The sequence below is a fragment of the Scyliorhinus canicula genome, chromosome 8, assembly GCF_902713615.1.
Source record: "Scyliorhinus canicula chromosome 8, sScyCan1.1, whole genome shotgun sequence".
Classification (NCBI taxonomy): domain Eukaryota; kingdom Metazoa; phylum Chordata; class Chondrichthyes; order Carcharhiniformes; family Scyliorhinidae; genus Scyliorhinus; species Scyliorhinus canicula.
Window position 1 is genome coordinate 188,767,196 of NC_052153.1, and position 27,844 is coordinate 188,795,039.

Below are 27,844 nucleotides of genomic sequence, written 5' to 3' on the forward strand. Positions count from 1 at the left end.
AGTATTCCATCACACTTAGAATTCCCATCCGCTGACCTGATCTTGGAGCCACAGTATTTAAATAGCTGGTCCAGTCCAGTTCCCGGTTAATGGAAATCCCCAGGATAGCTCACTCGGCTAAATCGCTGGCTTTTAAAGCAGGCCAGCAGCACGGTTCGATTCCCGTACCAGCCTACCCGGACAGGCGCCGGAATGTGGCGACTAGGGGCTTTTCACAGTAACTTCATTGAAGCCTACTCGTGACAATAAGCGATTTTCATTTTTTTCATTTTAGTAGGGGATTCAGCAATAGTAATGTCATTAGATATCATGGGGAGATGGTTGGTTACTTTACTATTGGAGATGGCCATGTCCTTGCATTTGTCTGGTGCAAATCTAACTTGTCGCTCATCAGCCAAAGCCTGAATATTGTCCAGATCTGGCTGCATACGGGCACAGATTTCTGCAGTATATGGAACAAATGTTTCTACTTATGGACAAATCCAAAACTAGAGGCCATGAGTACAATATAATTACTAATAAATCTAATAAGAAAATAAGGAGAAATTTCTTTACTCAAGAGAGTGGTTTGAATTTAGATCCCGTCACAACAGAATATGGTTGAGGCAAGAACTCTGATGCTTTCAAAGTAATATTTGACTTTATTACAAAGGCAATAAATTATAAAAGTTGGAAAATCTTGGTACAGTGCTAAAAGACATTGGGGAGACCACACCGCATACAGCTTCGGTGGGATGATCTTACATTGGAGACAGAAAAGGTTAATTAGATTGATTCCTGGGATGAAGGGGTTGTCTTAGGAGGAATGGTTGATTAGTTTGGCCGATACATACAAGACTCGGAGGGGACTTGACAGGGTGGAAGTTGAAAGGATACATCCCTTTGTGTCACCCATTTAAGATGGAGACTAGGAGAAATGTTTTCTCTGCGGGTCATTAATGTTTGGAATGCTCTATTCCCCATGGCAATGGAGGCCGGGTGGTTGAATATATTCAAAGCTGAGTTAATTTTCTTATAGATAAGGGATTCAAGGTTTTTTGAGGTAGGCAGGAAAACAAGGACCACAAATAGATCAGCTGTGATCTTATTTAATGGCAGAGCAGGTTCAAGGGACTAAATGGCCTGCTCTTGCTCCTATTCCTTATGTTCTTGTGGAGGAGTATATTTGAGAAAAACTAATAGGAATGCAAACCGAAAAGCTTAGATGAGGTAGATGGAAAAGGAGGCACAGACTAGTTGGGCTGAATTATTTGCTTCTGTGCTGCAATTTGTTTGTAATGAATAATTTCAGAAGGAAAGCAAACAAAAATGTGCTAAAATATCACAGTGAATCTGCGGAGAGCTTGTGATGGTGCTGGTGTCTGGAGCCCAATTTCTAGTCATTTAACAATGTGAAAACTAAAGAATGTTTGAAGATCCTCAAAACCTTTTCCCTCCATCCTGGAATTCTATTTATTGACCATGACAATCCCAATGACGTCAAGGTAATGTTTCAGGAGACCGAATACAGGATTACTATTCTATACAGTAGACCGATGCTCAAAAAGTGAATTAAACTGTATTTAATACTATATGTGCTGCCAACATCCACCTCAAGCCCAGTGTTAAAAGAGCCCAGGTGGCACCTATGATTCCCATTGCAGTTCCCTCCATCTTGGTAGAGTGGTCAGGATGCTGAGCAGAAAGTGCTTCACAGCCAGGAAAAGTAAGGAAACGTCACAGTTCAGACCAGTATCTTTTCCGTGTGACACAGAAATAAGAGTGAAAAATATTACAGCTGTTTTGCTTTGTTAAAGTGAGATTTCACATCTTTTCTGGTTCTTCTGGTATAACAATTCATGCAATCTACTCCAGTTCTGTTTCTTCACTGTTTCTGCCTTCTTCTAAAACAGTATTGTTGAAATCATCTTCAATTTGAGTGTGCAGTTCATATTTCCAAATTGTCTTGTTGGCCATTTCAGTTTGTTTCAAGTCCAAAGAGGCAGCACAGGAATGGGTTAACATCAAAGTGGGTTCTTACAGCCATACGGTACCCTAAGATGTAGACGGTCATGGATTGGGAGTGTGTGCTTATAGTAAAACTCGACCATGCTTGCAAGGCATGTGAACTTAATCTCAGCTTCTAGAAAGAACTTGGCTTCCTACAAGAAAAACAAAAATGTCATTTAGAACAATAATCTTTTCCCTTCTGACTATAATCAAGAATACACATACTGTAACATTTAAATAAATAATTAACATTGAATTCAAGTGCAACGCCATGATTTTATTTTTCTCTTTCATGGGATGTGAACATCAATGGCTAGGCCAGCATTTATTACCCATCCCTAATTGCCACTCGAGAAGGTGGTGGTGAGCCACCTTCTTGAACCGCTGCAGTCCACGTTATGTAGGTATATCCACAGTGCTGTTAGGGAGGGATGCTATTCGGATGGCTTTGCCTTAAATCAGTGAATACAAGTCATGAATGAGTGTGAATAGGAGTGTTGAGTTTTAAATGTGGATTAAATTGATGGCAGACTATAATTATTCAGCTTTTGCATTGGGCCACAATCTCAATTATTTCAATGAGTTTAATGGAAGAGATGTTTCAGGTACATTCCAACAAGAGGAAAAGGTAAGAGTTCCAAAGCCAGCGGATCCTTGGATGACAAGCGAGATGGGGGTGGAGATAGCAGATGAAACAGAAAAAAGGATGCATGATGTAACATTTTAGTTGAATTCTTCAAGGGAAAACTAGGCCAAATACAATGGCCAAGATTTATCCAACCCCTCGCCCCCGTGGTGGGGTTTCCAGTAGCAGAGGTGGCTCTCCATTGGCTGCTGGCGGGGTCTTCCGGTTCCACTAAAGTCAATAGTCATTTGTGTTGCACACGGCTGCTCCGCTGGGGAACCCATAGTAAGGGGGTCGCTTTCAGCGGGACTGGAGGATCTCACCGGCAAGATGCGCCAATAGGTTGAGCAGGGAAGTGAAAAGGAAACTTAGACTGGCAATGAGAATAAAATGACAGTGAACCTTAATATTTCTACCACTATCTAAATAGTAGGCAGATAGTAAGAGACAGGATGGAGCCTGTTAGGGACAAATAAGGTGATATATGCTCAGAGGAAATGGGCAAGGCTAGAGTACTTAATGAATACATTATATTGATTTTTTTTTTTTTACAAAGAGAATCCTGACAAAACATTGTTAGAAGCATGGTTGGGAACGGATTGGTGAAAATTGTTGGGCAGGATGTACCTGAAAGGCCAGAGTGGCACATTCATCTGGTTTGGCTGGTTTGCATCCCAGGTTACAAAGGAAAGTGGAGGTGGAGATAGCGGAAGGACTTCCCATAATCTTCCAATCTTTCTTTGATACGGGAGAGGTGCTTGAGGACTGGAGTTCAAGCCTTATTCAAGGAATGGTGTAAGCATGCTCCTGGTAACTTCCAGCCAGTAAGTTTAACATCAGTGGTGGTTAGGATTTTAGAAACAATAATCAGGGGAAAAAATAGCAACACTTGGAGATGTTTGAGTTAATTAAATGGAACCATCACAGATTTGTAAAAGGTTAATCTAATTGAATTTTTGATTACGTAACAGAGAAGGTTAATGAAGAGAATGCAGTGGATGGTGTCAATATGAATTTTGAGAAAGTGTTTGACAAATTGCCCCATAGAAGACTTGTTAACAAAATTGAGGTTCATGGAATAGGAAGGTCAGTGCTAACTTGGATTTTTTAAATTGACTTAAGGGCAGGAAACAGTAAGTCAGGTTGTTCTTCAGACTGGGGTATTGTCGACAGTGCTGTGGCCCAAGCTTCAGAGATAGGTCTTTCTTTTATTTTTATACACAACTTGGTTCCTGGAATAGAGAGCAAAGTTTCAAAATTTGCTGGCAATGTCAAACTTAGAGGTGGTAAATAGTGAGAATTATATTAATCGACTTCAGGAGGAGACAGATAGGGTAGCAGAATGGGACAACCCACAGGAGATGGAATTTAATACAGAGAAGTATGAGGTGTTGCATTGTGGAAGGGAGAGGGAGAAACAATTTGACTTAATCGCACAGTTCTAAAGAGCATTCAAGGACGGGGGACTTTTGGTGCATGTGCAGAGATATCTGAAGGTGGCTGGACATGCTGATAGAGTAGTTAGTAAAGCATGTGCGAGTTTATGTCCCATAAACAGAATCATTGGTACGATCTGCCGGCTGCGCTGTACTATCGCTCGAGCACACGCGACTGGTAGATCCCAGGATAGGCCTCCCACGGGCTTCTCGATACTCTTCATACCTTGTGGGATATACCCAAATCTCACGAGGCATCAGGATTTGAATCACACCCAAAAGGGGCATGACCAAACAGCGTGTGCCTAAGTAGGGTTTAAACCTACTAAGGCGCACTTACCCAGGATCTACCAGTCTCCCCAGGGGAGACTGTAGCCGGACACTGTTCAGCACTGGTCCAAACAAACGTGGAACAGGCAGAACAGCACCCGGGGGGGTCTCCCAAACCACCAGGGGTTACTGGGTGTCCCGGGATAGTGTAGGGTGGCTCCCTGGCCCTCCCTCTGGAACATGGGCACCTTGACACTGCCCAGCTGGCACATTGGCACTCCCACCCTGGCGCCGCCAAGGTGCCTGGTGGCACTACCAAACTGGCAGGAGCACTTCCTGTGTGCCAGGGTGGCAGTGCAAGGGTGCCCATGTGCTAGGGTGGCACTGTCGGGGTCAGGGCCGAAGGCGGGCCAAGCCCATGAAAGGGGGGGGGTGGAGCAGGGGCTTGAAGGCTGGGGGCCTCTGGGAGGGTGACAGGTGGGGGTCCTGGAGGGGGTGGCCTGTAAGGGGATTTGGGGGGAGGCTGAAGAGGGGCGCCCCTAGGGACCCCATAGTGGGGTATCTTCACTGCGAGGTAGTGCCCATGTGTGTGAAGGGTGATGTTGCCCATGGGTGGGGAGTGTGGGAGATCCACAAGCTCATTAGAGATTGGGGCACCCTTTCAAAATGGCGGCCCGATCTTGGAGTTCAGTTCCTCAGTGCTGAAAAGAATTCTAAGTGTGGGCCAAACCGGTGAGAAACTCCCCAGGGCCCAAAACGGTGGCTAAGGGGGCGATGCAATGGCCATACCAAGCCCAAAAAGCAGCTTGCCTCGGCGCAGCATGGCCGATAAAATCCAGGAGACCCCGCTCCTGGGATCTACCCGGCTCTCAACGCCACGCGAGATCCAATTGTGATGTGGAAGACATTGTGATGTAAATCCCGCCCATTGTAGGAGGGATCACATTTTGGTAAATCTGCGATTTGAGCGAGACAGTTAGTCTCGCTCTAATGTGCAGATTTCCGAGGTATCAGAGGCTTTGGGATTCTTCCCCTTTGCCTCGGAGACCTTGGGCGAGTGCCGTTCAGCACTGGGCCCCACAGACAGGGACCAGGCGGAACGGCACTCGGAGCAATCGGAGGACTCTAGCTGCATGCCCTTTGGGCAGCATGATGCCTCGGCACTGCTGAGGGTCGGGGATCACTCCGGGTCCTCGGAGATTGGGATGCCATATTTAAATGGTGTCCTGATCTCTTGGTACACTGGGGAGTTCCGGCAAACGGAGCACCTCAGTGTACAAAACGGGGCTATGTGCGGCCTCTGCCACGCGTTCCCCGCTGAGGCCCCTTATACAACGAGTCGCATTGTATTGCCATTGTGTTTCTTGGCATGCGAACCCCAGGAAACACGTGGCTAAATGTGCTCGCTATGGGACTTTGTTCCCATTTAGTTGAATTGAGCCCTAAACGTCGTTAGATAGCGATGGGGAGCTCACCAACAGAGGTGGCGGAAAACCCCCTGAAAAAAACGCCACAAATTAACTTAGAAATAGTTCTATTAAATTCCACATATTGAGTGCAAAAGCATGGAAGTTATGCTAAACTTATGTAAAGCTCTGGTTATGCTGCAATTAGAGTACTGGTCACCAGAGTATAGGAATTTAAAGTCTTTGAGAGGGTGCAAAGCAGATGGATCAGATTGAATGTGGAATTTTAACTACAAGGTAAGGTTGGAGAAATTGGAATTGTGCCATTTGGAATAAAGGAGGCTGAAGACATATCTAATAGAAGTGTACGAGATTATGATAAGTTTTGATCATGTAAGGGTCCTTCCTGTTTGTTCCTGAATATTCCCTTATTTCCCCTTTCTTTTATTTTTGCCGTTATGTTTTTCATCCATGGATTATTTATGGACATGTGTCTTTAAGTCAGCCTGTATCTTTAATTCAAGCAGAAGGGAACAGTGGCCTGTGCCTTTAATTCAAACAGAGGAATCCGGAGGGCTGTGCTGTTTTAGACTGGTGATTGCAGACTGCTCAGTGCCAGTGATGACTTGGTTTGTTTGAGTTGACTGGGGGCCAATGAATGGGCCCAAAAGACTGTGCTCTGCCCAATAACAGTGGTGATTGGATCTGATCCCACTGGAATGTTTTCCGAGTCACGAGGTTCCTGTTGGGTTTCATTTTTGATTCTGCAGCCTGGATGAAGGGATCTAACTAACTCTCTCCAAAAAGATCCAACTAATCCTCTACATAAAGCCACTGTGAGGACTGACTCTCTCTCCAGCAAGTCAAAGTGTTATTCTCTTGAAACTGCAAAGGCCTGAAGTCAAACTCGGGCTGAAAGCAAGGTTTGAAGTGAAATAAAGTGTCTCTACAGAACATATTGGCCTGAAGGTGAACCTAAAGGTGAACCTAAAGCTGAAGGCCCAGCTTGATTAGAAATAAAGGGGCGATTCTCCGCTCCGCGGACCAAGTGCCCGCACCGTCGTGAATGCCGTCGCGTTTCACAACGGCGCGAACAGGGCCAGCACGGCGCTGGAGTGGTTCACGCCACTCGCGTCCCAACGCGACGGCAAATGGGCGCCGCGCCAACCCGCGCATGCGCAGCTGGGGCAGCTCAATCCTGCGCATGCGCAGTTGGGCCACGCCATCCTGCGCATGCGCGGGGAACTTCTTATGCGCGCCGGCCCTGATGCAATATGGCGTGGTGTTCAGGGGCCAGCCATGGCGGAATGTAGGCCCGGCGGGGAAGGAGGGGGGGAAAGAGGCCGGCCCGCCGATCAGTGGGCCCCAATCGCGGGCCAGACCCCTTCAGAGGCCCCCCCCGGGTGAAGGAGCCTCCCCCCACAGGCCGCCTTCAAGTGTTCCTGTAGAGCTCCCGCCGGCAGCTACCAGGGGTGGACGGTACCGGCGGGACCCTGTCGTGTCGGAGCGGCCGCTCGGCCCATCCAGGCAGGAGAATCGCCGCCCCGGCAATTCTCCCACTCGGCATTGGGGGGGGGTGGAGAATACTGCCCAAAGTGTTGCTCCAGAAAGCCTGCAGCCAGTAAGTACTGTATTTTCTAACCTATGGGGACCCTGAATGCATAGCTCTGCACGGACGACCATTAACAGTTGTAAATCAGAGATTCTGATCAGCAAGCGTGCTGTGAAGAAAGTGGGCTAAAGAACCACCATTGGAAGTAAAGACTCAATTTTTGACCATCCTTATTATTTTTACCCCTTTCCACCCCTCTGTGTCATAACAATAAAGTATAGAAAGAAAAGCTGTTCCATTAGCTGATGGTATAAGGATTGAGGAACGCAGATTTAAGGTTTTGGGCAAGCAATATTTGAAGGATATGTGGAAGAATTTTGTTCACATAGTAAGTAATGACCTAGAGCTTGTTGCCTACAAGGCTGATGAAAGAAGAAGATGATGAACAATTTCAAAAGGCACTTGAGGAAAATAAACTTGCAGGACTACAGGGTTAAGTTGGAGGAATCGGACTGATTGAATTGTTTTATAGATAGCCGGCATAGTTTTGAAAGGCAGAATGGCCTCAGTCAGTGTCATAATGACTCCATAATTAGAATTGTATGCCTACCAGGGAGCAGGCATGGGAGCGTAATATTGTGTTCATAGAATCATAGAATCCCTGCAATGTAGAAAGAGCCCATTAGGTCCACAGAATCTTCACCGACTCTCTGGAGGAGCACCCTAGGCACATGCCCCGGCCCTATCCCTGTAATATCACTTAACTTTTTGGACACTAAGGGGCAATTTAGCATGGCCAATCCACCTGACCTGCACATCTTTGAACTGTGGGAGGAAACCAGAGCACCCGGAGGGAGCCCACACAGACACGGGGAGGATGTATAAACTCCACACAGTCACCTAAGGTTGGAATTGAATCCGGGTCCCTGGCGTGTGGGACAGCAGTGCTAACCACTGTCCTACCATGCTACCATATTATGTGGCATCACTGGAATTTTACACTTGAGGCCCTTCCGTGGCCATTAATAGCCACTTGAGGGCCTCCTCCCACCCGCCACTACTTGCATTTTCAATGACATTCATTTTTATTTACTTATCAAAAACACAATTAGCCATATCCAAATTTTCAGTTAGTCACATGTAACTAGCGCATAGTGTACTGGATATTAATATTCTGGAAAGATTTCCCACTGAACGGAAGTTTATGCTCTAAAAAAGGAGTTCAAAATTAAAGCCAACAAATGTGGGTTTCCACCCATCATGTGTAATGTAGCTGTAAAAATATTTACACAAGATTTACTGACCTTTTCAAAAATTCTGTAGTTCCTCACTTTCATCTCCGAATCATCCCACACAACCAAAACCTTTTTGTAAGAAGGGAAAAAGTAGGATACGTTTTACAACAGACTAATTAGTCATCAGTAATGGAACAAAGGCATAACATTGTACAAATTATTAGACTGCTACCTTTCCCGACTTCGAAGAATTCCTTACGCAATACAATCCATTCTCTGGGTTGGAACCAGGACTTGTAGATAGGAATAACCTTTGTGAATAGATGAGAATGATTTTATAAAATTACTTCATGAGTCTGTGTACTTCATTAAAATTGAGCTCAGTCCTATTTTGCCCTGGAACTTGACTTCCATCCTCCCTGGAACATATTCTGACTATGGCAAGATCGCTCTTTGTTGACTTAGCCAATCGTGGCCAGTGCAACATTGGGAGAGTTGCAATTGGCTTCAATGCCCCTGGGTTGGGGTGGGGTGCAGGGGGAAATCGGCCAAATCAGGGTTGCTACTTCTGATTGTCATTCAGATGGTACGTGGACATATTTGGGCAAGAGTAGAATGGGGCTAGACCGTGAAGCTCTGCACAGTCCAAAACCCTGATAATATTTACCGTCAGGGCTTACAGATCAATAATCACTTTGGCAAAGGACAAGAGTAAGCCTAATCTATAAATATGCTCCATGAAGCAGTCAATACTTATGGAAGAGAGTAAGAGGTCTTACAACACCAGGTTAAAGTCCAACATGGAAGAGAGAGGGGAGATATCTAACATGTGAAAGAAATGGCACCACCTTTGGGTTGCCTGTGCACGGTTGAGGTGCTTCAATACGACATTCAATAATATTAATGTGTAAGTTAAGATGGAAAAATTCCATGGAGAGTGATTTTATACAATGCAGAAAGAGATGCATTTCCACAATCGCTTCAAAATGGTGGAAAAATTGAATGGTGCCCTTCAGCCCTAATGGGTAGTAATATATCAATATGTGTTAGCGTAATTAATAATTACCTCTCAACATCATTGGATTCTGTTGTATTCACAAATACAGAGGGCGGCAGCTGTACCTATGATCAAGCCAAGCAATGAAACTGTCAGTAAATAAACAAATTTAGTCTAAGAATTGCTAGCATTTAAACCTTTCTGTTCAACTGGTTTTCTGTGCAGCCCCCTTCATTACCTGGGTGGACCAGCAACGCCACAACTGGAATAAAGTGCTTAGGGTCAGCTTTTAGGTTTGGAAGAAAAGTCATGTGAAAGTAAGATTTAAACAAAACCGAAACCTACATTTTTGATGGTGCATGTAGGCCACATTTAGGCTGCATGTAGGTCTTGTAAGCCTGTCCTTCACCTGCTAAGTTCAGGCAAACCAATGGCTCACAAATATACATCAAGCCACTTATTTAGCAGTTTTATGGTACCAGCAGTTACTTTAGGCAGCCAATAGTATCAAAGCCTATATGGTAATATTACACTGTTCAGGTGTGGGAGTTTGTCAGTGGAAGTATCCCCCAAGAGTTTGTCACCATAAATCGGACATCTTTGCAGTTGTTTACCACGGTAGCATTGTGGATAGCACAATCGCTTCACAGCTCCAGGGTCCCAGGTTCGATTCCAGCTTGGGTCACTGTCTGTGCGGAGTCTGCACATCCTCCCCGTGTGTGCGTGGGTTTCCTCTGGGTGCTCCGGTTTCCTCCCACAGTCCAAAGATGTGCAGGTTAGGTGGATTGGCCATGATAAATTGCCTTTAGTGTCCAAAATAGCCCTTAGTGTTGGGTGGGGTTACTGGGTTATGGGGATAGGGTGGAGGTGTTGACCTTGGGTAGGATGCTCTTTCCAAGAGCCGGTGCAGACTCGATGGGCCGAATGGCCTCCTTCTGCACTGTAAATTCTATGTAATGTAAAATTTTGCTTTATGCCAGGAGTGTTATAGAGATTTAGGTGATAGCTGTTTTCCTGTGGCAGGCTTATCCTTCCACAGTCGTGTTTTACTTCTTTAATTGGTTATTTATGATACCAAATTACATTTTGTAACTTTAGCTGTGGAAAAGTTGTATTATTAGAACTGCCTTCTTTCGAATTAGCCACTCAGGGCGTGATTGAACGGAAATGAAACAGAGACCCGTGTCGGGCGTGTTTAGCCAGGTGTTACCCAGCACTGACAGTGCCAAGAACGACCCCGCTATTAGACAGGACTCTGCCTCACTTCCGGGCCTCGCCAACGAACGTCCCGCCAAAGTCGCACTTTGGCTCACTTCCTGGACTAAAGAGCTCTGCTCGCCAGTGTATGAAGCGATCGGGGTGCCGTTTTCTCTCGACCCCCCACCGCAGCCTCCAGATCATCCCAACACCCCAACTCACCAGTTACGGAATCAGTGCCCCAGCCTGCCTGGCAGTGCCACCAGGGCACCACCCTGCCCAGTGCCAGACCAACCAAGGGTCCCAGATTGCCTCTGATTACCAAGAGATGAAATGAAATGAAATGAAAATCGCTTATTGTCACGAGTAGGCTTCAATGAAGTTACTGTGAAAAGCCCCTAGTCGCCACATTCCGGCGCCTGTCCGGGGAGGCTGGTACGGGAATCGAACCGTGCTGCTGGCCTGCTTGGTCTGTGAGTGAGCTATGTTCATTGTTCATTGATGGGAGACGTGGAGTGGAGGCGGCCTGCTGTGATTCCCTCCCTGCAACCTGGGTTCCCGTCGGCGGTCATCTTCTGGGGCGACCGGGCTTGCATGGGCCGGCTGCTGCTCAGGTGTCCCAGGTGGTGTGGTGCAGTCCCGGTTCTGCACGCCCGATGTGCCAGGGACAGGAGGGGGACAGGAGTCCGAAGTGTTGTGTTCCGGCACCTCCCCTGCAGGAGTCACCGGCTCGGGCCCCATCACCTCCTCCTCCTCCCTCGGGGTGCCCAGTGGCCCCCGGGCTACTCCATGGGATGTGGGTGCGGGTGGAGGTATCCCCCAAGGTTCCCCCGCCACCTGTTGCTGCCAGTCCTGGAGGCCTGCTCTGGTCTCAACTAGGGTCTGCATGTACGCGGCCATGGAGCACGGGGAATGGACTATCACCGTCTGGGACTGTGCCACCACCTTCTGGGCCTGTGTCATGTCAGCCAACGATGAGGAGAGCAGCATTGACGGCAGCAGTCGACAAGTGACCCAAAAGACTCTGGAGCTCGAGTCCGGCGATAACACAGATTTCCAGTCACAGATGTCTCCAATACCCTGCACCATCCCAGAGACACACCTCGGTTGGCCACTTTAGTGAAGAGGCTCCTGGGATACTCTCAGCCAGTGACTGCGCCATCTCTCTCTTGCACTGGGCCACCCCGCTCTGTGTCTGCGCCGTGCCTGCCAGTGTCTGGGCAATTCCGCCGACGTTCCCAGCCATGGCCTGCTGTGACTGGGCCATCCATGCTCAGAGTGCCACTGCAATTTCCAGGTGGCTCTGGCATATGGTCGCCTATGAGGCGGCAACTCTGTCCTGGGCCTTAGCCAGCGCCTGCACAAAATGCCCCAGGCCTTGGACATGCTAATCCATAGCCAAAACCCTTGACCCCACTGTCTCCACCCCGAATGCCACCCGTGTGGTGTTGGCTTGGGTGGTACGCATGGTCGGCTCCACCTGCTGCTCCTGCACGTGGTTGGACTCCTCCAACTGCGCCTGCAGGTGCTGAATGCTCGCCGACATCCCCTCTTCTAGTCCCTGCTGTGCGACTGCATCTCCACCATCGATAGAACTGTCCATTCCTGAAGTTGAGTACCCGTCTGGACGGCAGCTAGTTCCTACGGTTGAATTGCCCTCTCGGATATGCCTTCCTCCACCTGTGGTGTGCACCAGAGAATGCCCCAGGAGCCTCTTCACTAAAGTGCCCAACCGAGGTGTGTCTCTGGGATGGTGGAGGATGCTGGAGACCACCGTGACTGGAAATCTGTGTTGTCGCTGGACTCAAGCTCCAGGGTCCTTTGGGTCTTTTGCTGATGACTGCTGTCTGGGCTGCTCTCCTCAACGCTGGTCAGCACACTGTGGGGGAAGGGGGGGTGCTGTGGCACTGGCTGGGGGCGGGGGACTACAGATAGACGCGATTTCCTGCAAGACAAGATGCATGATTATACCACAGTCCGGGACGGAGAGGGGGTGGTGTGTGTTGAGGGTGAGGGTGGTGTGTGTTGGGGGTGAGGGTGGGGGTCAGGGTGAGTGTGAGTTTGGGGGCGAGGATGGTGTGGGTGTAGTGTTGGAGAGGGTTGACACGCATGCCTCACTGCCTCTCCCGATCTCCACCCCGGCGACCTCCCTTTCCTCTAGGCTGCCGACCATGTCTCAGGCCCTCTGCTCAGCCGCGGTAAACGGCCGCAGGTCTGGAGGTCCCCCTCCAGGAGGTTATGGCCGGTCACCTGGGGGAGGTGAGGGGACAGAAAATGACAGTGTTAGACAATCCGACATATGCAGCCCAGGGGGTGGGTAGCTGGTGGCCTCATTGGGCACCCGGCCATGGCACCCGGCCATGGCAGCCGGTATGGGTGCTGGCATGTGGTGCAGGGTGGAGGTTTGGCCACCCTCCAGGTTGGGGGAGGGGATGGGGCCGGGTTACAGGTGTGTAGGACGCGGGTTATTGCTGGGGGCGCAGTGTTGCCCCGAGGCGGATGTGCAGTATTTTTACGGCTCTGCAGACCGGTCCAGATGATGTTGTTGGTGGCGCTTACCGCCTCGATCACCTGCGTCCAGGCATGGCAAATGGCAGTGGCTGGCAGCCTCCTTCCCGGGCCAGGATACAGAGTGGCCCGCCTCTCCTCCACCATATCCAGAAAGGTCTCCAACTCTGCATCCGTGAAACTCACTGTAGCTTGTTGGCCGGGATGGTGTATGTGTGTGTGAGAGGAGTGAAGTGTGTATATACACCTGCAGCTTGTGTGTCCATCACGAATCTGGCGACTCCAGCACTGTTTCCCATTGGAATGGATTGTGTTCCACGTGACACCGATGCTAGTCCCTCAACCGTTGCTGAATTGGTCCAGGTGCGGTGCCAGCTTTGCTGTCATGGAAGTCCACAAATCCTGCCCCAACATCAATTAGTGTCAGCAACGGTGAATCCTGCCACAGAACTTTGGGCAAAGTGCAGGATTTGTGAGGGATGCGAGGATGGTGTGGGTGTAGTGTTGGAGAGGCAAAGTGAGGGATGAATTGGATCAGTCTTTCAGAGAGCCAGTAAAAGAGAAATGGGCTTAATGTCCCCTACTGTGCTGTATCATTCCATGATTTTATGACATCATAGCCCTGATAGTTTAAATCTTGTAACATTTTGGTCATGTGGTGTGTGGTGAATTCATACTGTATTGTAATTCACACTGTTTCGCATTGCATTGTATTATGTCCTTGTGGGCTCTGTATGTGAGTCGTTGCACGGCTCTGCCCATAGGGGGAGATGAGGAGCTTGTACATGGCTCCACCCTTGGCTCCGCCCACGGCCCCTCCCACTACCAGATGGCTCCACCCATGGCCCCTCCCACTGCCGGAAGTATAAAGTGCTGCAGCCGTGAGCCTGCCCTCAGTTCTTCTGGTCGCAGGCAGGCTCAGTTGTAAGACTATTAAAACCACAGTTTACTTCCAATCGTGTCTCTAGTGAATTGATGGTCACATCAATTCAATAGTCTTAGAAAACTTGAAGAAAACTACTATGGAATCAGCCCTCAAACCTGATCGACTAGAACTCGACCCGCAGGCTGCAGAGGCGAAGGAAATCTTCCTACACTGGCTTTGGTGTTTCAAGGCCTACCTGGCTGAATCAAGCGCATCCGAGACTACAGAGGAGCAGAAACTCAGCCTACTGCATCCACGGGTGAGCAATCGTATCTCTACGCAACTCAATTGTACCATCTCATATACGGAGGCCCTGGCCATGCTCGACCGATTGTACGTGCGGCCGATTAACGAGGTCTACGGGCGGCACATTTTCACGACCTGCCGCCAGCGACCCGCAGAGTCGCTGGAAGACTTCCTGCGCGACTTAAAAGCCCTTGGTCGGGACTGCAATTTTCAGGCTGTAACAGCCTCCCAACATATGGAACTCGCTGTCCGTGATGTATACGTTGCAGGGCTCAGGTCTAACTATGTGCGCCAGCGACTACATGAAAAAGGGGCCCAGAACTTGGAGGACACTGTGGAGTTAGCAACGACTATGGAGGTCGCATTCCACAGTCTAAACTCATTCCCCGCGGACAAAGCGACCCCATCGTGGGCCCCCGACCAGCGACTGCCCCAGGCCTGCGCCGCACAGCCACCCACCCACTATGGAGCACCAGCGTGCCATTTTTGCGGCCAGCCCCAACACCCACGGCAGCACTGCCTGGCCCGCAACGCGACCTGCAGCAGCTGCGGTTGCAAAGGACACTATGCCCAAGTCTGCCTGGCAAAATCAAAACTTTCTAACTCCCCCGCAGTCCAGAGCACTCGCCTCCCAAACTCGCAAGCCCGCAGACCCCTTAATGCTGCAGGGTGCCTGCCGACTCCGCCTCCGCCGACACGTGCGACTCATGGGGGCCGCCATCTTGGCAATCCTCCCCAACGCGGCCGGCCATGTGCGAGTCATGGGGCCGCCATCTTGGCCGTCACCCGAAGTTCACCTCGACAACTATGACCTCAGCGGACAGTCATCACGGGGCCACTCCAACACTGCTGATCGAGCCGCCGACTACCCGCAACTCAACGCGGTCACGCTGGACCAGTCGCGCCCGAAGCACCTCCAGAGCTCGATGATGTCCGTTAAAATCAACGGGTACAGGACACCGTGCCTCTTCGACTCCGGGAACACCGAGAGCTTTGTACACCCTGACCTGGTAAGACGCTGTTCGCTCCCTATCTTCCCTGCACGGCAAACTATCTCCCTTGCCTCGGGCTCGCACTCAGTCCACATACAAAGGCGCACCGTCGCGACCCTAACGATTCAGGACGGCAGCTGCTCTAATTTCCAGCTGTACGTACTCCCCGACCTCTGCGCCCCACTCTTACTCGGGCTCGACTTTCAATGTAACCTCAAGAGCCTCACACTCAGCTTCGGCGGACCCCTACCTCCACTCACTATCTGCAGTCTAGCGACTCTGAAAATCGACCCCCCTCCACTCTTCGCTAATCTCACTGCTAACTGCAAACCCGTAGCCACTCGCAGCAGGCTGTACAGCCTGCAGGATAGAGTATTCATCAGAGCCGAAGTCCAACGACTCCTACGTGAGGGAGTCATAGAGGCCAGTAATAGCCCCTGGAGAGCTCAGGTGGTGGTCGTAAAGACCGGGGAAAAGTTCCGGATGGTGGTTGATTACAGCCAAACTATTAACTGGTTCACGCACCTCGATGCGTACCCCCTCCCCAGAATTGCAGACATGGTCAATCAGATCGCCCAGTACCGCATATTCTCCACGGTGGATCTGAAGTCTGCTTACCACCAGCTCCCAATCCACCCGGAGGACCGCCACTACACGGCGTTCGAGGCAGACGGCCACCTCTTTCACTTCCTCCGGGTCCCCTTTGGCGTCACGAATGGGGTCTCGGTGTTCCAAAGAACAATGGACCGAATGGTGGACCAGTACGGGCTGCGGGCCACGTTTCCGTACTTGGACAATGTCACCATCTGCGGCCATGATCAGCAGGACCACGACGCCAACCTCCACCGATTTCTCCAAACCGCCCAGATCTCACTTACAATACGGAGAAATGCGTTTTCCGCACTACCAGACTAGCCATCCTTGGCTATGTCGTGGAGAACGGAGTCCTGGGCCCCGACCCGGACCGTATGCGCCCCCTCTTACAACTCCCTCTCCCTCTTTGTCCCAGGGCCCTCAAGAGGTTCCTGGGATTCTTCTCGTATTACGCCCAGTGGGTCCCCCAGTATACGGACAAAGCCCGCCCACTATTTAAGACCACACTCTTCCCACTGTCAGCTGAGGCCCGCCAGGCCTTCAACTGCATCAAGGAGGACATCGCCAAAGCCGCCATGCGGGCGGTGGATGAATCCGTCCCCTTTCAGGTGGAGAGCGACGCCTCAGTGGTCGCTCTCGCCGCCACTCTGAATCAGGCAGAGAGACCAGTCGCCTTCTTCTCCTGAACCCTCTCCACTTCGGAACTTCAACACTCCTCAGTTGAAAAGGAACCTCAAGCCATTGTGGAAGCTGTACGTCACAGGAGGCACTACCTCGCAGGTAGGAGGTTTACCCTCATCACCGACCAAAGATTGGTTGCCTTAATGTTCGACAACTCGCAGTGGAGGATCTAACTCTCCACCTATAATTACGATATCATATATCGACCGGGGAAGCTCAACAAGCCCCCAGATGCCCTGTCCCACGGCACGTGTGCCAGCATGCAAGATGACCGCCTGAAGGCTATCCACAATGACCTCTGCCACCCGGAGGTCACTTGGCTCACCCACTACGTCAAAGCACGAAATCTGCCTTTCTCCAGTGAGGAGGTAAAAGCCATCACCAGGGATTGCCCGATCTGCGCGGAGTGCAAACCGCACTTCTATAGACCAGACAGGGCCCACCTGGTAAAGGCTTCCCGGCCCTTTGAAAGCTTAAGCATCCATTTCAAAGGGCCACTCCCCTCGACCAATCGAAATGTGTACTTTCTCAACGTCATCGACAAATTCTCCCGCTTCCCCTTTGCTATCCCTTGCCCCGATATGACCTCCCACACAGTCATCAGAACCCTGCACAGTGTCTTCACTCAGTCCGGTTTTCCCAGCTACGTACACAGCGACAGAGGTTCGTCCTTCACGAGCGACGAGCTGCGTCAGTACCTGCTCGACAAGGGCATCGCCTCGAGCAGGGCTACCAGCTACAACCCCAGGGGGAACGGGCAGGTGGAGAGGGAGAACGCGACGGTCTGGAAGACCGTCCTACTGACCCACATCAGAATCTCCCGACCTCCCATTGGCAGGAGGTCCTCCCCGACGCGCTCCATGCAATTAGGTCCCTCTTATGCACCGCCACCAACCAGATCCCTGACGAATGACTATTTGCTTTCTCTAGGGGCACTACCACGGGGGCTTCGCTCCCATCCTGGTCGAGGACACCGGGCCCGGTTCTCCTCCGGAAGCACATCCGGACACACAAAACAAACCCGCTAGTAGAGAGAGGGCTACTGCTTCATTCGAACCCCCAATACGCCTTTATTGAATACCCTGACGGCCGTCAGGACACCGTTTCCCTCCGGGACCTGGTGCCTGCAGGATCCACCACCACCACCACCACCACCGAGGTAACCCTCACACTACACCCCACCCAACCCCCCAGGCCCTGCGCCCCCACGCCTATAGGTTCCCTGCCCACGCTCGGCGCCCCCGCGCCTATAGGTTTCCTGCTCCCCCCGTCGGAATGAAGCTCGGGCCGAAACACCCCCGGAGTCCACCCTCATACCCACACCGACCGTCACCACCCAGCCACTCGAAGAGGCTGCAACCCTGGTGCTCCGCCAATCCCAAAGGACGACTCGGCCACTGAACCGGCTGAACCTGGAGACCCGTCACCCCCGCCGGACTTGGATTTTTTTTACAGGGGGTTAATGTGATGAATTATACTGTATTGTAATTCACACTGTATTGCATTGCATTGTATTATGTCCTTGTGGGCTCTGTATGTGAGCCGTTGCGCGGCTCTGCCCATAGGGGGAGATGAGGAGCATGTACAGGGCTCCACCCTTGGCTCCGCCCATGGCCCCTCCCACTACTGGAAGTATAAAGTGCTGCAGCCGTGAGCATGCCCTCAGTTCTTCTGGTCGTAGGCAGGCTCAGTTGTAAGACTATTAAAACCACAGTTTACTTCCAATCATGTCTCTAGTGAATTGATGGTCACAACATGGTGTTTGCAATAAATTGTTATTACCCAACAGCAATAGTTTCTCTTTCCCCTTTCCCTGAGCTTGCTGACTTCAGGCTCCTCTTCCCCATTATTGCCAGATCATTCCACTAGAGGTCACTATTTGCTAACCTCCATCACTCCTTCCCAGTTACACACTCCATAAATACTTTCCAATTCGCAGTGTGAAATGCAACAGTTCACACATTTCAGGAATTTTATACAGTAACATAATCTCTGATTTTCTTATTATTAGTACAAAATGCAATGCTGTAAAAAAAATCAGAATCCAAAGCAAAAGACCAAGACAGTACAGGCCACCAAGACTGGGTTAAAAACGTACAAAATAAAGTTCTGCTCAGCTTAGATTTTTTTCAAGCTTGAGCATTGTAAAAAAAAAGTGAAGATTGAGTAAGATAAGGAATTAAGATGCTGGGAAAGAATGAGTGTGCAACGAACAGTGATTTCCACACAATAAATGTATAGGGAGCAGAAAGTGAAGGCAGCAAGATATCACACGGTCAGATCACAGGTTAAACAATGGTCACAGCTTCCTCTTGAAATGAATGAAATGAAATAAAAATCGCTTATTGTCACGAGTAGGCTTCAATGAAGTTACTGTGAAAAGCCCCTAGTCGCCACATTCCGGCACCTGTTCGGGGAGGCTGTTACAGGAATCAAACCGTGCTGCTGGCCTGCTTGGTCTGCTTTCAAAGCCAGCGATTTAGCCCTGTGCTAATCAGCCCCTGTTCCAGTGGATGTTAAAGATTCCATGGTACTAATTGGAAAGGAGAAGAAAGATTGCCTGATGTCCGAACCAACATTTCTTCCTCGGCTCAAGTCACCAAAAAATATTAACCAATCATCTCATTACCATTACACAGACATCGTTGGTGACAAGTAACAGTCGTATTTGTCGACATAATTCATTGTGAACCACTAACATTTTGATCATGCTTCATACATGGAGGATCATATTGTCAAAGAATACTCATTAACAGATCAAAAGCAATAAAATTCTGGGTTCTCGGGTCCCCCAGCCACATGTTTCTCAGCGGTGTGCTGGTGCCGGCGTTCCATACCCGCCACTCACCAATGGGATTTCCCATTAATGCCACTCCACACCACTGGCAAACCCGCAGGCAGGGGTGCGGGAATCGCAACAGCTGAAGAATTCCAGCCACTGTGACATAAGCAGAGAGATGGGAAGGAAATATTTCACTTCACACTCAAACTGGATAATAGGAACAATTTGTTGCCAACAGAAGCATTTATGCATTAAATATTTTTAAACTAAAAATAAAATTCAAACATTCCTATTCTTTATCTCATTATTGTTCAATACACTCTGCTGTGCTCTACTCTGAGTCATTGGGTGGATGAACTGGGAGAATAAATACTGATGCAGTGCGCATTGTGATAATTATAATCATCAGCGAGTGGGGTATATTCACAAAACAAAAAGCATGTTCTTACATTTTCATAATTTTCATCATCATCATCAGATTCAGGACTGTGTGCTGGCTGTGATTGAGACCTCTGTCGAAGAACTGGTTTTTCAATTTCAGCAGACCGAAAACTTTGTCCTTCAGGAGATGAGCGGCTACAAGAAATAATATTTTATAAATTTTTAGTCCTTATGTATTAACCGTAGGGCAGCACGGTGGCCTAGTGGTTAGCACAACCGCCTCACGGCGCTGAGGTCCCAGGTTCGATCCCGGCTCTGGGTCACTGTCCGTGTGGAGTTTGCACATTCTCCCCGTGTCTGCGTGGGTTTCGCCCCCATAACCCAAAAATGTGCAGAGTAGGTGGATTGGCCACGCTAAATTGCCCCTTAATTGGAAAAAATAATTGGGTAATCTAAATTTATTTTTTTAAAAATGTATTAACCGTGATTTTCTTACATTCTGAATCAGCTTACAATACTAGTTCTCCTATATTACACATATTATGGGCGCGATTCTCCCAAAACGGGAGAAATCGTAAAGCTGCCGTAAAACCCGGGCGGGTTTTACGGCAGCGCGCCCCTTCCCGACCGGGGACCGATTCTGGTCCCCGGTCGGGGCTAGCAGCCCGACGCCGTAGGCTCCGGCAAGACGGGCTTAACGAAAATCGTTAAGCCCGCTTGCCGGAGTTAGCGCCGGCTGACGCGTCATATGACGTCAGCCGCGCATGCGCAGTTTGGAAGACTCCAACCCGCGCATGCGCGGGTGACGTCATCGCGTTTTTGCGCGAAACCCGCGCATGCGCGGGCCGGGTTGCCCCTCAGCCGCCCCGCGAATGGATACTGCGGGGCGGCGGAAGGACAAGTAGTGCGCGGGCATCGGGCACGCTGCCCGCGATCGGTGCCCACCGATCGCGGGCCCATGGCACCCTTGGCACAGCCGTGGTACTGCCGTGCCAATCGGTGCCATGGTTATTAATAGCGAGTTTGTGACGCCGTTTTTACGAACGGCAAGACCAGGTGTGTTTGCCGTTCGTAAAAACGGCGGAAAGGGCTGGGACCTCGGCCCATCTAACAGCTGAGAATCGCTGCCGGCCATAAAAAAACGGCGGCAGCGATTCGGGTCGGGACTTCGGCGGGGGGGGGGGGGGGGGGGGGGGAGAGAATAGCGGGAGGGCGGCAAAAATGTCGGGAAGGCCCTCCCGCTATTCTCCCACCCGTCGTGGGGGGCGGAGAATTTCGCCCTATGTATTTACTTTTTAAAAAAAACGCATTTTATTCAAACTTGTATCAAAGTAGGTTACAGCAAATAAACATCCCGGGAAACATCTTCCCAACAATCAACTATACAGGTTGTACATATTTTCCTCCTTCCCCCCCCCCCCCCCCCCCCCCCCCCCCCCCCCCACGACGAACAGCTCCCACCTTTTCTTGAACCCCCCTGCTGAGCCCCTTAACTTATACTTTATCTTCTCTAACCACAGGATGTCATACAGGTCACCAACCATGCTGCTACCCTCGGTGGCGATGCCGACCGCCACTCCAGCAAAGTTCGCTGCCGTGCAATCAGAGAGGCGAAGGCCACAACATCGGCCTTCCTCCTCTCCATGAGCTCCGCCTTCTCTGAAACCCCAAATTATCGGCACCAAAGGTTCCACCTCCTCCACTATCCTGGCTAAGACCGCGAACACTCCTGCCCAGAATCTTCCCAAATTTTCACAACCTCAAAACATGTGCGCATGATTTGCTGGCCTCCGCCCACACCTCTCACACTCATCTGCTACCCCCTGAAAGAACCCACTCATTCTTGCCCAAGTCATATGCACCCTGTGCACCACCTTGAACTGTATCAGGCTCATTCTTGCACAAGAGGAGGTCCCGTTTACCCTTCGCAGTGCCTCACTCCATAATCCCCAATTGATCTCCATTCCCAACTCTGCTTCCCATTTCTCCTTGATCTTCACCACCCGCTCGCCTACCTGCTCCCCCAGCCACTTATATATACCCCTAATTCTTCCCTCCCCTTCCACATCCAGAAGCAGCAGTCGTTCCAGCAGGGTGTATCCCGGCAATCTACGAAACCCATTCCAGACCTTTCGTGCAAAGTCCCTAACCTGTAGATACCCAAACTCACTACCCCTCGGCAGCTCTACCCTCTCCCTTAGCTCCTCCAGACTGGCAAACCCTTCCTCCAAATACAAATCCCTCACCTTGACCAGCCCCACTTCCCTCCACCTCCTGTATACACTATCCATCCCCCCAGCTCAAACCCATGATTCTCACATAGCGGCGTTAGCACCGACATCCCTTCCAGCCTAAAATGCCTCCTCAGCTGATTCCATATCTTCACGTGGCCTGCACCACTGGGCTCCCTGAATACCTACTCGGAGCCATTGGCAACGCTGCCGTCACCATAGCCCTCAAACTAGACCCCTTACAAGATTCCTCCTCCATCGTAACCCACTCTACCCCTTCTCCTTCCCACCACCGCCGCACCTTGTCCACATTTGCCGCCCAATAATAATGAAGCAAGTTTGGCATCGCCAACCCCCCTGCTGGGTCCCCCCCACCCGAGGCACCTTCCCCGCCCATACAAAGTCATAAATGATCATGTTCACTTTCTGAAAAAAGGCCTTTGGTTTAAAGATTGGGAGAGCCTGAAAGATAAACAAGAACCTCGGCAGTAGATTTATTTTCACCACTTGGACCCTCCCCGCCAACGTTAAGTGCAGCGTATCCCACCTCCTAAGATCCTCCCTGGCCTCCTCCACCAGCTTCATTAAGTTCCACTTATGGAGCCCCGTCCATTCCCTCACTACCTAAATCCCCAACTACCTAAACGTATCCCTCACTACAGTAAATGGCATCCCCCTAAATTAGCCCGCTGTGCCAGCTCATTCACCGGGAATATCTCGCTTTTCCCTACATCCTGCTTGTACTCCGAGAACCCTCAAACCTCCCCAACAGGCCCATAATTCTTCCCATACTCTCCAAAGGATCCGAAACATACAGCAGGAGGTCATCGGCATAGAGCGACACCCGATGCTCCCTCTGTCCCCTCATTATCCCCTGCCACTCTGCTGACCCCCGAGAGCCATTGCCAATGGCTCTATGGTCAGCACAAACAGCAACGGCGACAGCGGGCACCCCTGCCTCGTACCCCTGTGCAAGTCAAAGCTTTGTGAGCTCATATCATTCGTTCTCACCCTCGCTCGAGGTGCCACATACAGCAACCGCACCCATGCCACAAATCTCAGCCCAAACCCAAACCTTCCCAGAACTTCGAACAAGTACAGCCACTCCACCCGATCAAATGCTTTCTCTGCATCCATGGAGACCACCACCTCCGGTACCAGAGCTCTCGACAGATTCATCACCACATTCAACAGCCGTCTTATATTACTCGCGAGTTACCTGCCCTTCACGAAGCCTGTTTGATCTTCTGCAACCACCCCCGGGACACAATCCTCTATCTTCCCCGCCAACAAATTAGCCAATACTTTCACGTCCGTGTTCAATAGTGATATGGGTCTACATGAATGATTGAATGGGGAGAGTTACTTAAAGGGATCACAGTGGATAGACAGTGGCAAACATTCAAGGAACGCATGAAGGAACTACAACTGTTCATTCCTGTCTGGCACAAATGCAAAGGGGATAAGAGAGCCAATCCATGGCTTACAAAGGAAATTAGGAATAGTATCCGATCCAAGGAAGAAGCATACAGATTGGCCAAGAGAAATAATAGGTCTGAGGATTGGGAGCAGTTTAGAATTCAGCAAAGGAGGACTAAGGGATTGATTAAGGGGAAAGTACAGTACGAAAGGAAGCTTGCAGGGAACCTAAAGGATTCTCCCAAATGGAGCCCAAGTGTTCTCACCGTCGTGAATGCTGTCGCGTTTCACGACGGCGTGAAACGGGCACGGGGACGACCGATTCTGTCCCTCACAGGGGGGCCAGCATGGCGCTGGAGCAGTTCACATCGCTCCAGACTCCCTTCCCAGCGCCAAATGGGGGCCGCGCTAACCCGCGCATGTGCGGGGGACTTCTTATGCACACCGGTCCCGACTCAACATGGCGTCAGTGTTCAGCGGCCGGTCACGAAGTAAAGTAGGCCCGGGGGGGGGGGGGGGGGAAGAGGCCGGCCCGCCGATTGGTGGGCCGATCGGTGGGCCAGATCCCATCGGAGAACCCCCCACGGTGAAGGATCGCTTTTCCCTGCCTCACGGGCCGCCCCCCGACCCTACGCGCAGAGTTCCCGCCGGCAGTGACCAGGGGTGAACGGTGCCAGCGGGACTGTCGTATCCGCGCAGCCGTTCGGCTCATCAGGGCCAGAGAATCGGCGGCCCTGCCGATTCCAGTGGCCCGTGGCCGTGCCACGTCAAACGCGCCGGTGCAAATGGTGCCGATTCTCCGCACCTCAGAGAATCGCGCGCCGGCATCAGGGCGCCGTGGTGCGATTGCGCTGATTCTCCGGACCGGCGCGGGGCTCGGAGAATCGCCCCCCAGATTGACACGAAGAGTTTCTACAGATACGTGAAGAGAAAGAGATTGGTAAAGAGAAATGTAGGCCCCCTACAGACAGAAACAGGGGAATGCATAATAAGGGACAAAGAAATGGCTGAGCAATTGAATACATACTTTGGTTCTGTCTTCACAAATGAGGACACAAATCAAATCCCAGAAATGTTGGAGAATGAAAGGTTTAGTGAGAGGGAAGAACTGAGGGAGATCAACATTAGTAGAGAAATGGTGCTGGGAAAACTGATGGGATTGAAAGCGGATAAATCCCCAGGGCCTGGGAATCTGCATCCCGGACTATTGAATGGGGTGGCTCTGGAAATAGTGGATGCTTTGGTGGTAATCTTCCGGGATTCTATAGACTCTGGAACTGTCCCTGCAGATTGGAGGGTATCTCACGTCACTCCGATATTCAAAAAGGGAGGTAGAGAGAAAGCAGGGAATTATAGACCAGTAAGCCTAACATCGGTAGTGGGGAAAATGCTTGGATCAATTATCAAGGACTTTATAGCGGAACATTTAGAAAGCAGTGGCAGGATCAGTCAGAGTCAGCATGGATTTATGAAGGAAAAATCATGCTTGACAAATCTGTTGGAATTCTTTGAAGGGGTAACCAGTACAATCGACAAGGGGGAGCCAGTTGATTTGGTATATTTGGACTTTCAGAAGGCATTTGACAAAGTCCCGCATTAGTGATTATTGTGCAAAATTAAAGCGCATGGGATTGGGGGAAATGTATTGAGGTGGATAGGAAACTGGTTGGCAGAGAGGAAACAAAGAGTAGGGATTAATGGGTCCTTTTCAAATTGGCAGGCAGTAACTAGTGGGGTACCACAGGGATCAGTTCTGGGACCCCAGCTATTCACAATATATATTAATGATTTGGATGAGGGAACAAAATGTAACATCTCAAAGTTTGCAGATGATACCAAATTAGGTGGGAGGGTGAATTGTGACGAGGATGCAGGGATCCTACAGCATGATGTGGACAGGTTGGGCGAGTGGGCAAATCAATGACAGATGCAGTATAATTTGGATAAGTGTGAGGTTATTCATTTTGGAAGCAAAAACAAGAAGGCAGATTACTATCTGAATGGTTGTAAATTGGGAGAGGGGAGTGTGCAGCGGGACCTGGGTGTCCTTGTGCACCATTCGCTGAAGGTAAGCATGCAGGTGCAGCAGGCGGTAAAGAAGGCTAATGGTATGTTGGCCTTCATTGCAAGAGGTTTCGAGTATAGAAGCAGGGATGTGTTGCTGCAATTGTACAGTGTCTTGGTGAGGCCACACCTGGAGTATTATGTGCAGTTTTGGTCTCCTTCTCTGAGGAAGGATGTTCTTGCCCTCAAGGAAGTGCAGCGAAGGTTTACCAGACTGATTCCAGGGATGGCGGGACTGTCATATGAGGAGAGATTGACTAGGTTGGGATTGTTCTCGCTGGAGTTCAGAAGAATGAGGGAGGATCTCATAGAGACTTATAAAATTGTAACAGGACTAGGCAGGGTAGATGCAGGGAAGATCTTACCAATGATGGGTGTGTCCAGAATCAGGGGTTACAGCCTGAGGATTCAGGATAAACCATTTCGGACAGAGATAAGGAGACACTTCTTCACACACAGAGTGGTCAGCCTGTGAATTTATTACCACAGGAGGTAGTTGATGCTAAAACTTTGAATATATTCAAGAGGCGGCTGGATATAGCACTTGGGGAGAATGGGATCAAAGGCTATGGGGAGAAAGCAGGATTAGGCTATTGAGTTGGATGATCAGCCATGATCGTGATGAATAGCGGAGCATGCTCGAAGGGCCAAAAGGCCTACTCCTGCTCCTATCTTCTATGTATCTATGTATGTCAGGGTCACTGGGGGACATGCCCCTGAACCAGGTGAACCTTGCCGAGATGCTGCGCAGCATGTCCCAGCCTAAGGTGGTCATTGTCGAGGAACTCCGGAGCATGTACCAGTCGCAGGTGGGCATTGCTGAGCCGCCAGAGCATGTCCCAGTCACTGAAGAACGTGTTCCAGACACGGGCGAATATTACTGATGCACTCCAGGAAAACGAGCTCACATGGAAGGTAAATTTCAAAGCATATTAAAGAGCACATAGCCAGTTTACTTGAGACATCAAATACACATCGATTTTATGAATAATTTATATCAAACCACTTACTGTAAGGGTGCTGGTGCTGTGCTGTGCTTTTGAACCTTGAACTTAACAGCAAGAGATGGTTTTTTGGTCAAAACCGAAGGTCGTTTTGGCAATAGTTCCGGTTTGTATAGTTCCGGTTTCTGTAGTTTAGGCTTAACATGTACAGTTTCAGGTGAAATTGCTGACAACATGAGTTTGTTCATTAGTAATGGAGGGCGGCCCGCACTAGATATTTTGGGAAAAGGCACTGGAGGAGATTCAACGCTAGATCCTTTGCTAACGGGCACTGGAGGAGGTCCAGCACTAGATCCTTTATTCACAGGAACTGGTGGAGATCCAGCACCAGATCCTTTATTCATTGGCACTGCAGGATGTTCAGTAGTAGATCCTTTGCTAACGGGCAGTGGAGGAGGTCCAGCACTAGATCCTTTATTCACCAGCACTGCAGGATGTCCAGCACTAGATTCTTTGCTAATGGGCAGTGGAGGAGGTCCAGCACTAGATCCTTTATTCATGGGCAATAGAGGAGGCCCAGTGCTACATCCTTTGTCCATGGACACTGAAGGAGGTGCAATACCATGACCTTTAGACGCGGGCACTGGAGGAGGTTCAGTGCTAAATCCTTTCTTCATGGGTACTGGAGGAGGTCCAGCACTAGATCCTTTGAAGATTGGCACAGATGAAGATGCAACATCGAATGATGCCCTTCTTCCAGTTACCTGTTGTAAATGCAGATTTAAATCCACTGAAAAGTCCCTTTTCACTTTCAAATCAGAGTCCGTAGTTTCTGAAAGTCTCCTTGGCTGCTTTTCACAAAAAGTGGGTTTTAAATGTAGAGGAGGGGGTTTGGGGCTGCCTGTTGAAGCACTGGGAGATGGACATCTGAGCAGTGTGCTATTTTCAGATTTTGCAGGGGAAAGCTTTGCAGGGTCCTGTAGTGAATTTGGTAGCTCCTCTTTTACAACAACCAACCCATGTGACATGCGTTGTAGATTGGGAGGTGGCAGAGGAGGTAGTGGTTTTTTATTGTTTCTTCCTGGTTGAATTGGAGCAGAATCCAACCTAAGGCGAACATCTAAACACATTGGAAAGAGAAAAAGGGTGTTTCACGTCACTGATAAAGCAATTACATTAGAACATAGAACATTACAGCGCAGTACGGGCCCTTCGGCCCTCGATGTTGCGCCGACCTGTGAAACCATCTGAAGCCTATCTGACCTACACTATTCCATTTTCATCCATATGTCTATCCAGTGACCACTTAAATGCCCTTAAAGTTGGTGAGTCTACTACAGTTTCAGGCAGGGCGTTCCACACCCCTACTA

General features: G+C 50.0%; 1 protein-coding gene across 4 annotated transcripts in view; it reads right to left on the reverse strand.

The window, feature by feature from the left end:
- Positions 1-613: 613 nt before the first annotated feature.
- Positions 614-27,844, reverse strand: part of sh3bp2 (SH3-domain binding protein 2) — a 172,547-nt gene continuing 145,316 nt past the window's right edge. For all 4 annotated transcript variants that reach the window (XM_038805881.1, XM_038805878.1, XM_038805879.1 and 1 more), the window contains 6 exons: positions 26,541-27,594; positions 19,885-20,011; positions 9,580-9,635; positions 8,746-8,824; positions 8,583-8,642; positions 614-2,141 (listed from right to left, as the gene is read on the reverse strand). In XM_038805881.1, the coding sequence (XP_038661809.1) occupies positions 2,004-2,141; positions 8,583-8,642; positions 8,746-8,824; positions 9,580-9,635; positions 19,885-20,011; positions 26,541-27,594 (1,514 nt within the window). In that variant the 3' untranslated portion in view covers positions 614-2,003. The remainder of the gene's footprint in view (positions 2,142-8,582; positions 8,643-8,745; positions 8,825-9,579; positions 9,636-19,884; positions 20,012-26,540; positions 27,595-27,844) is intronic.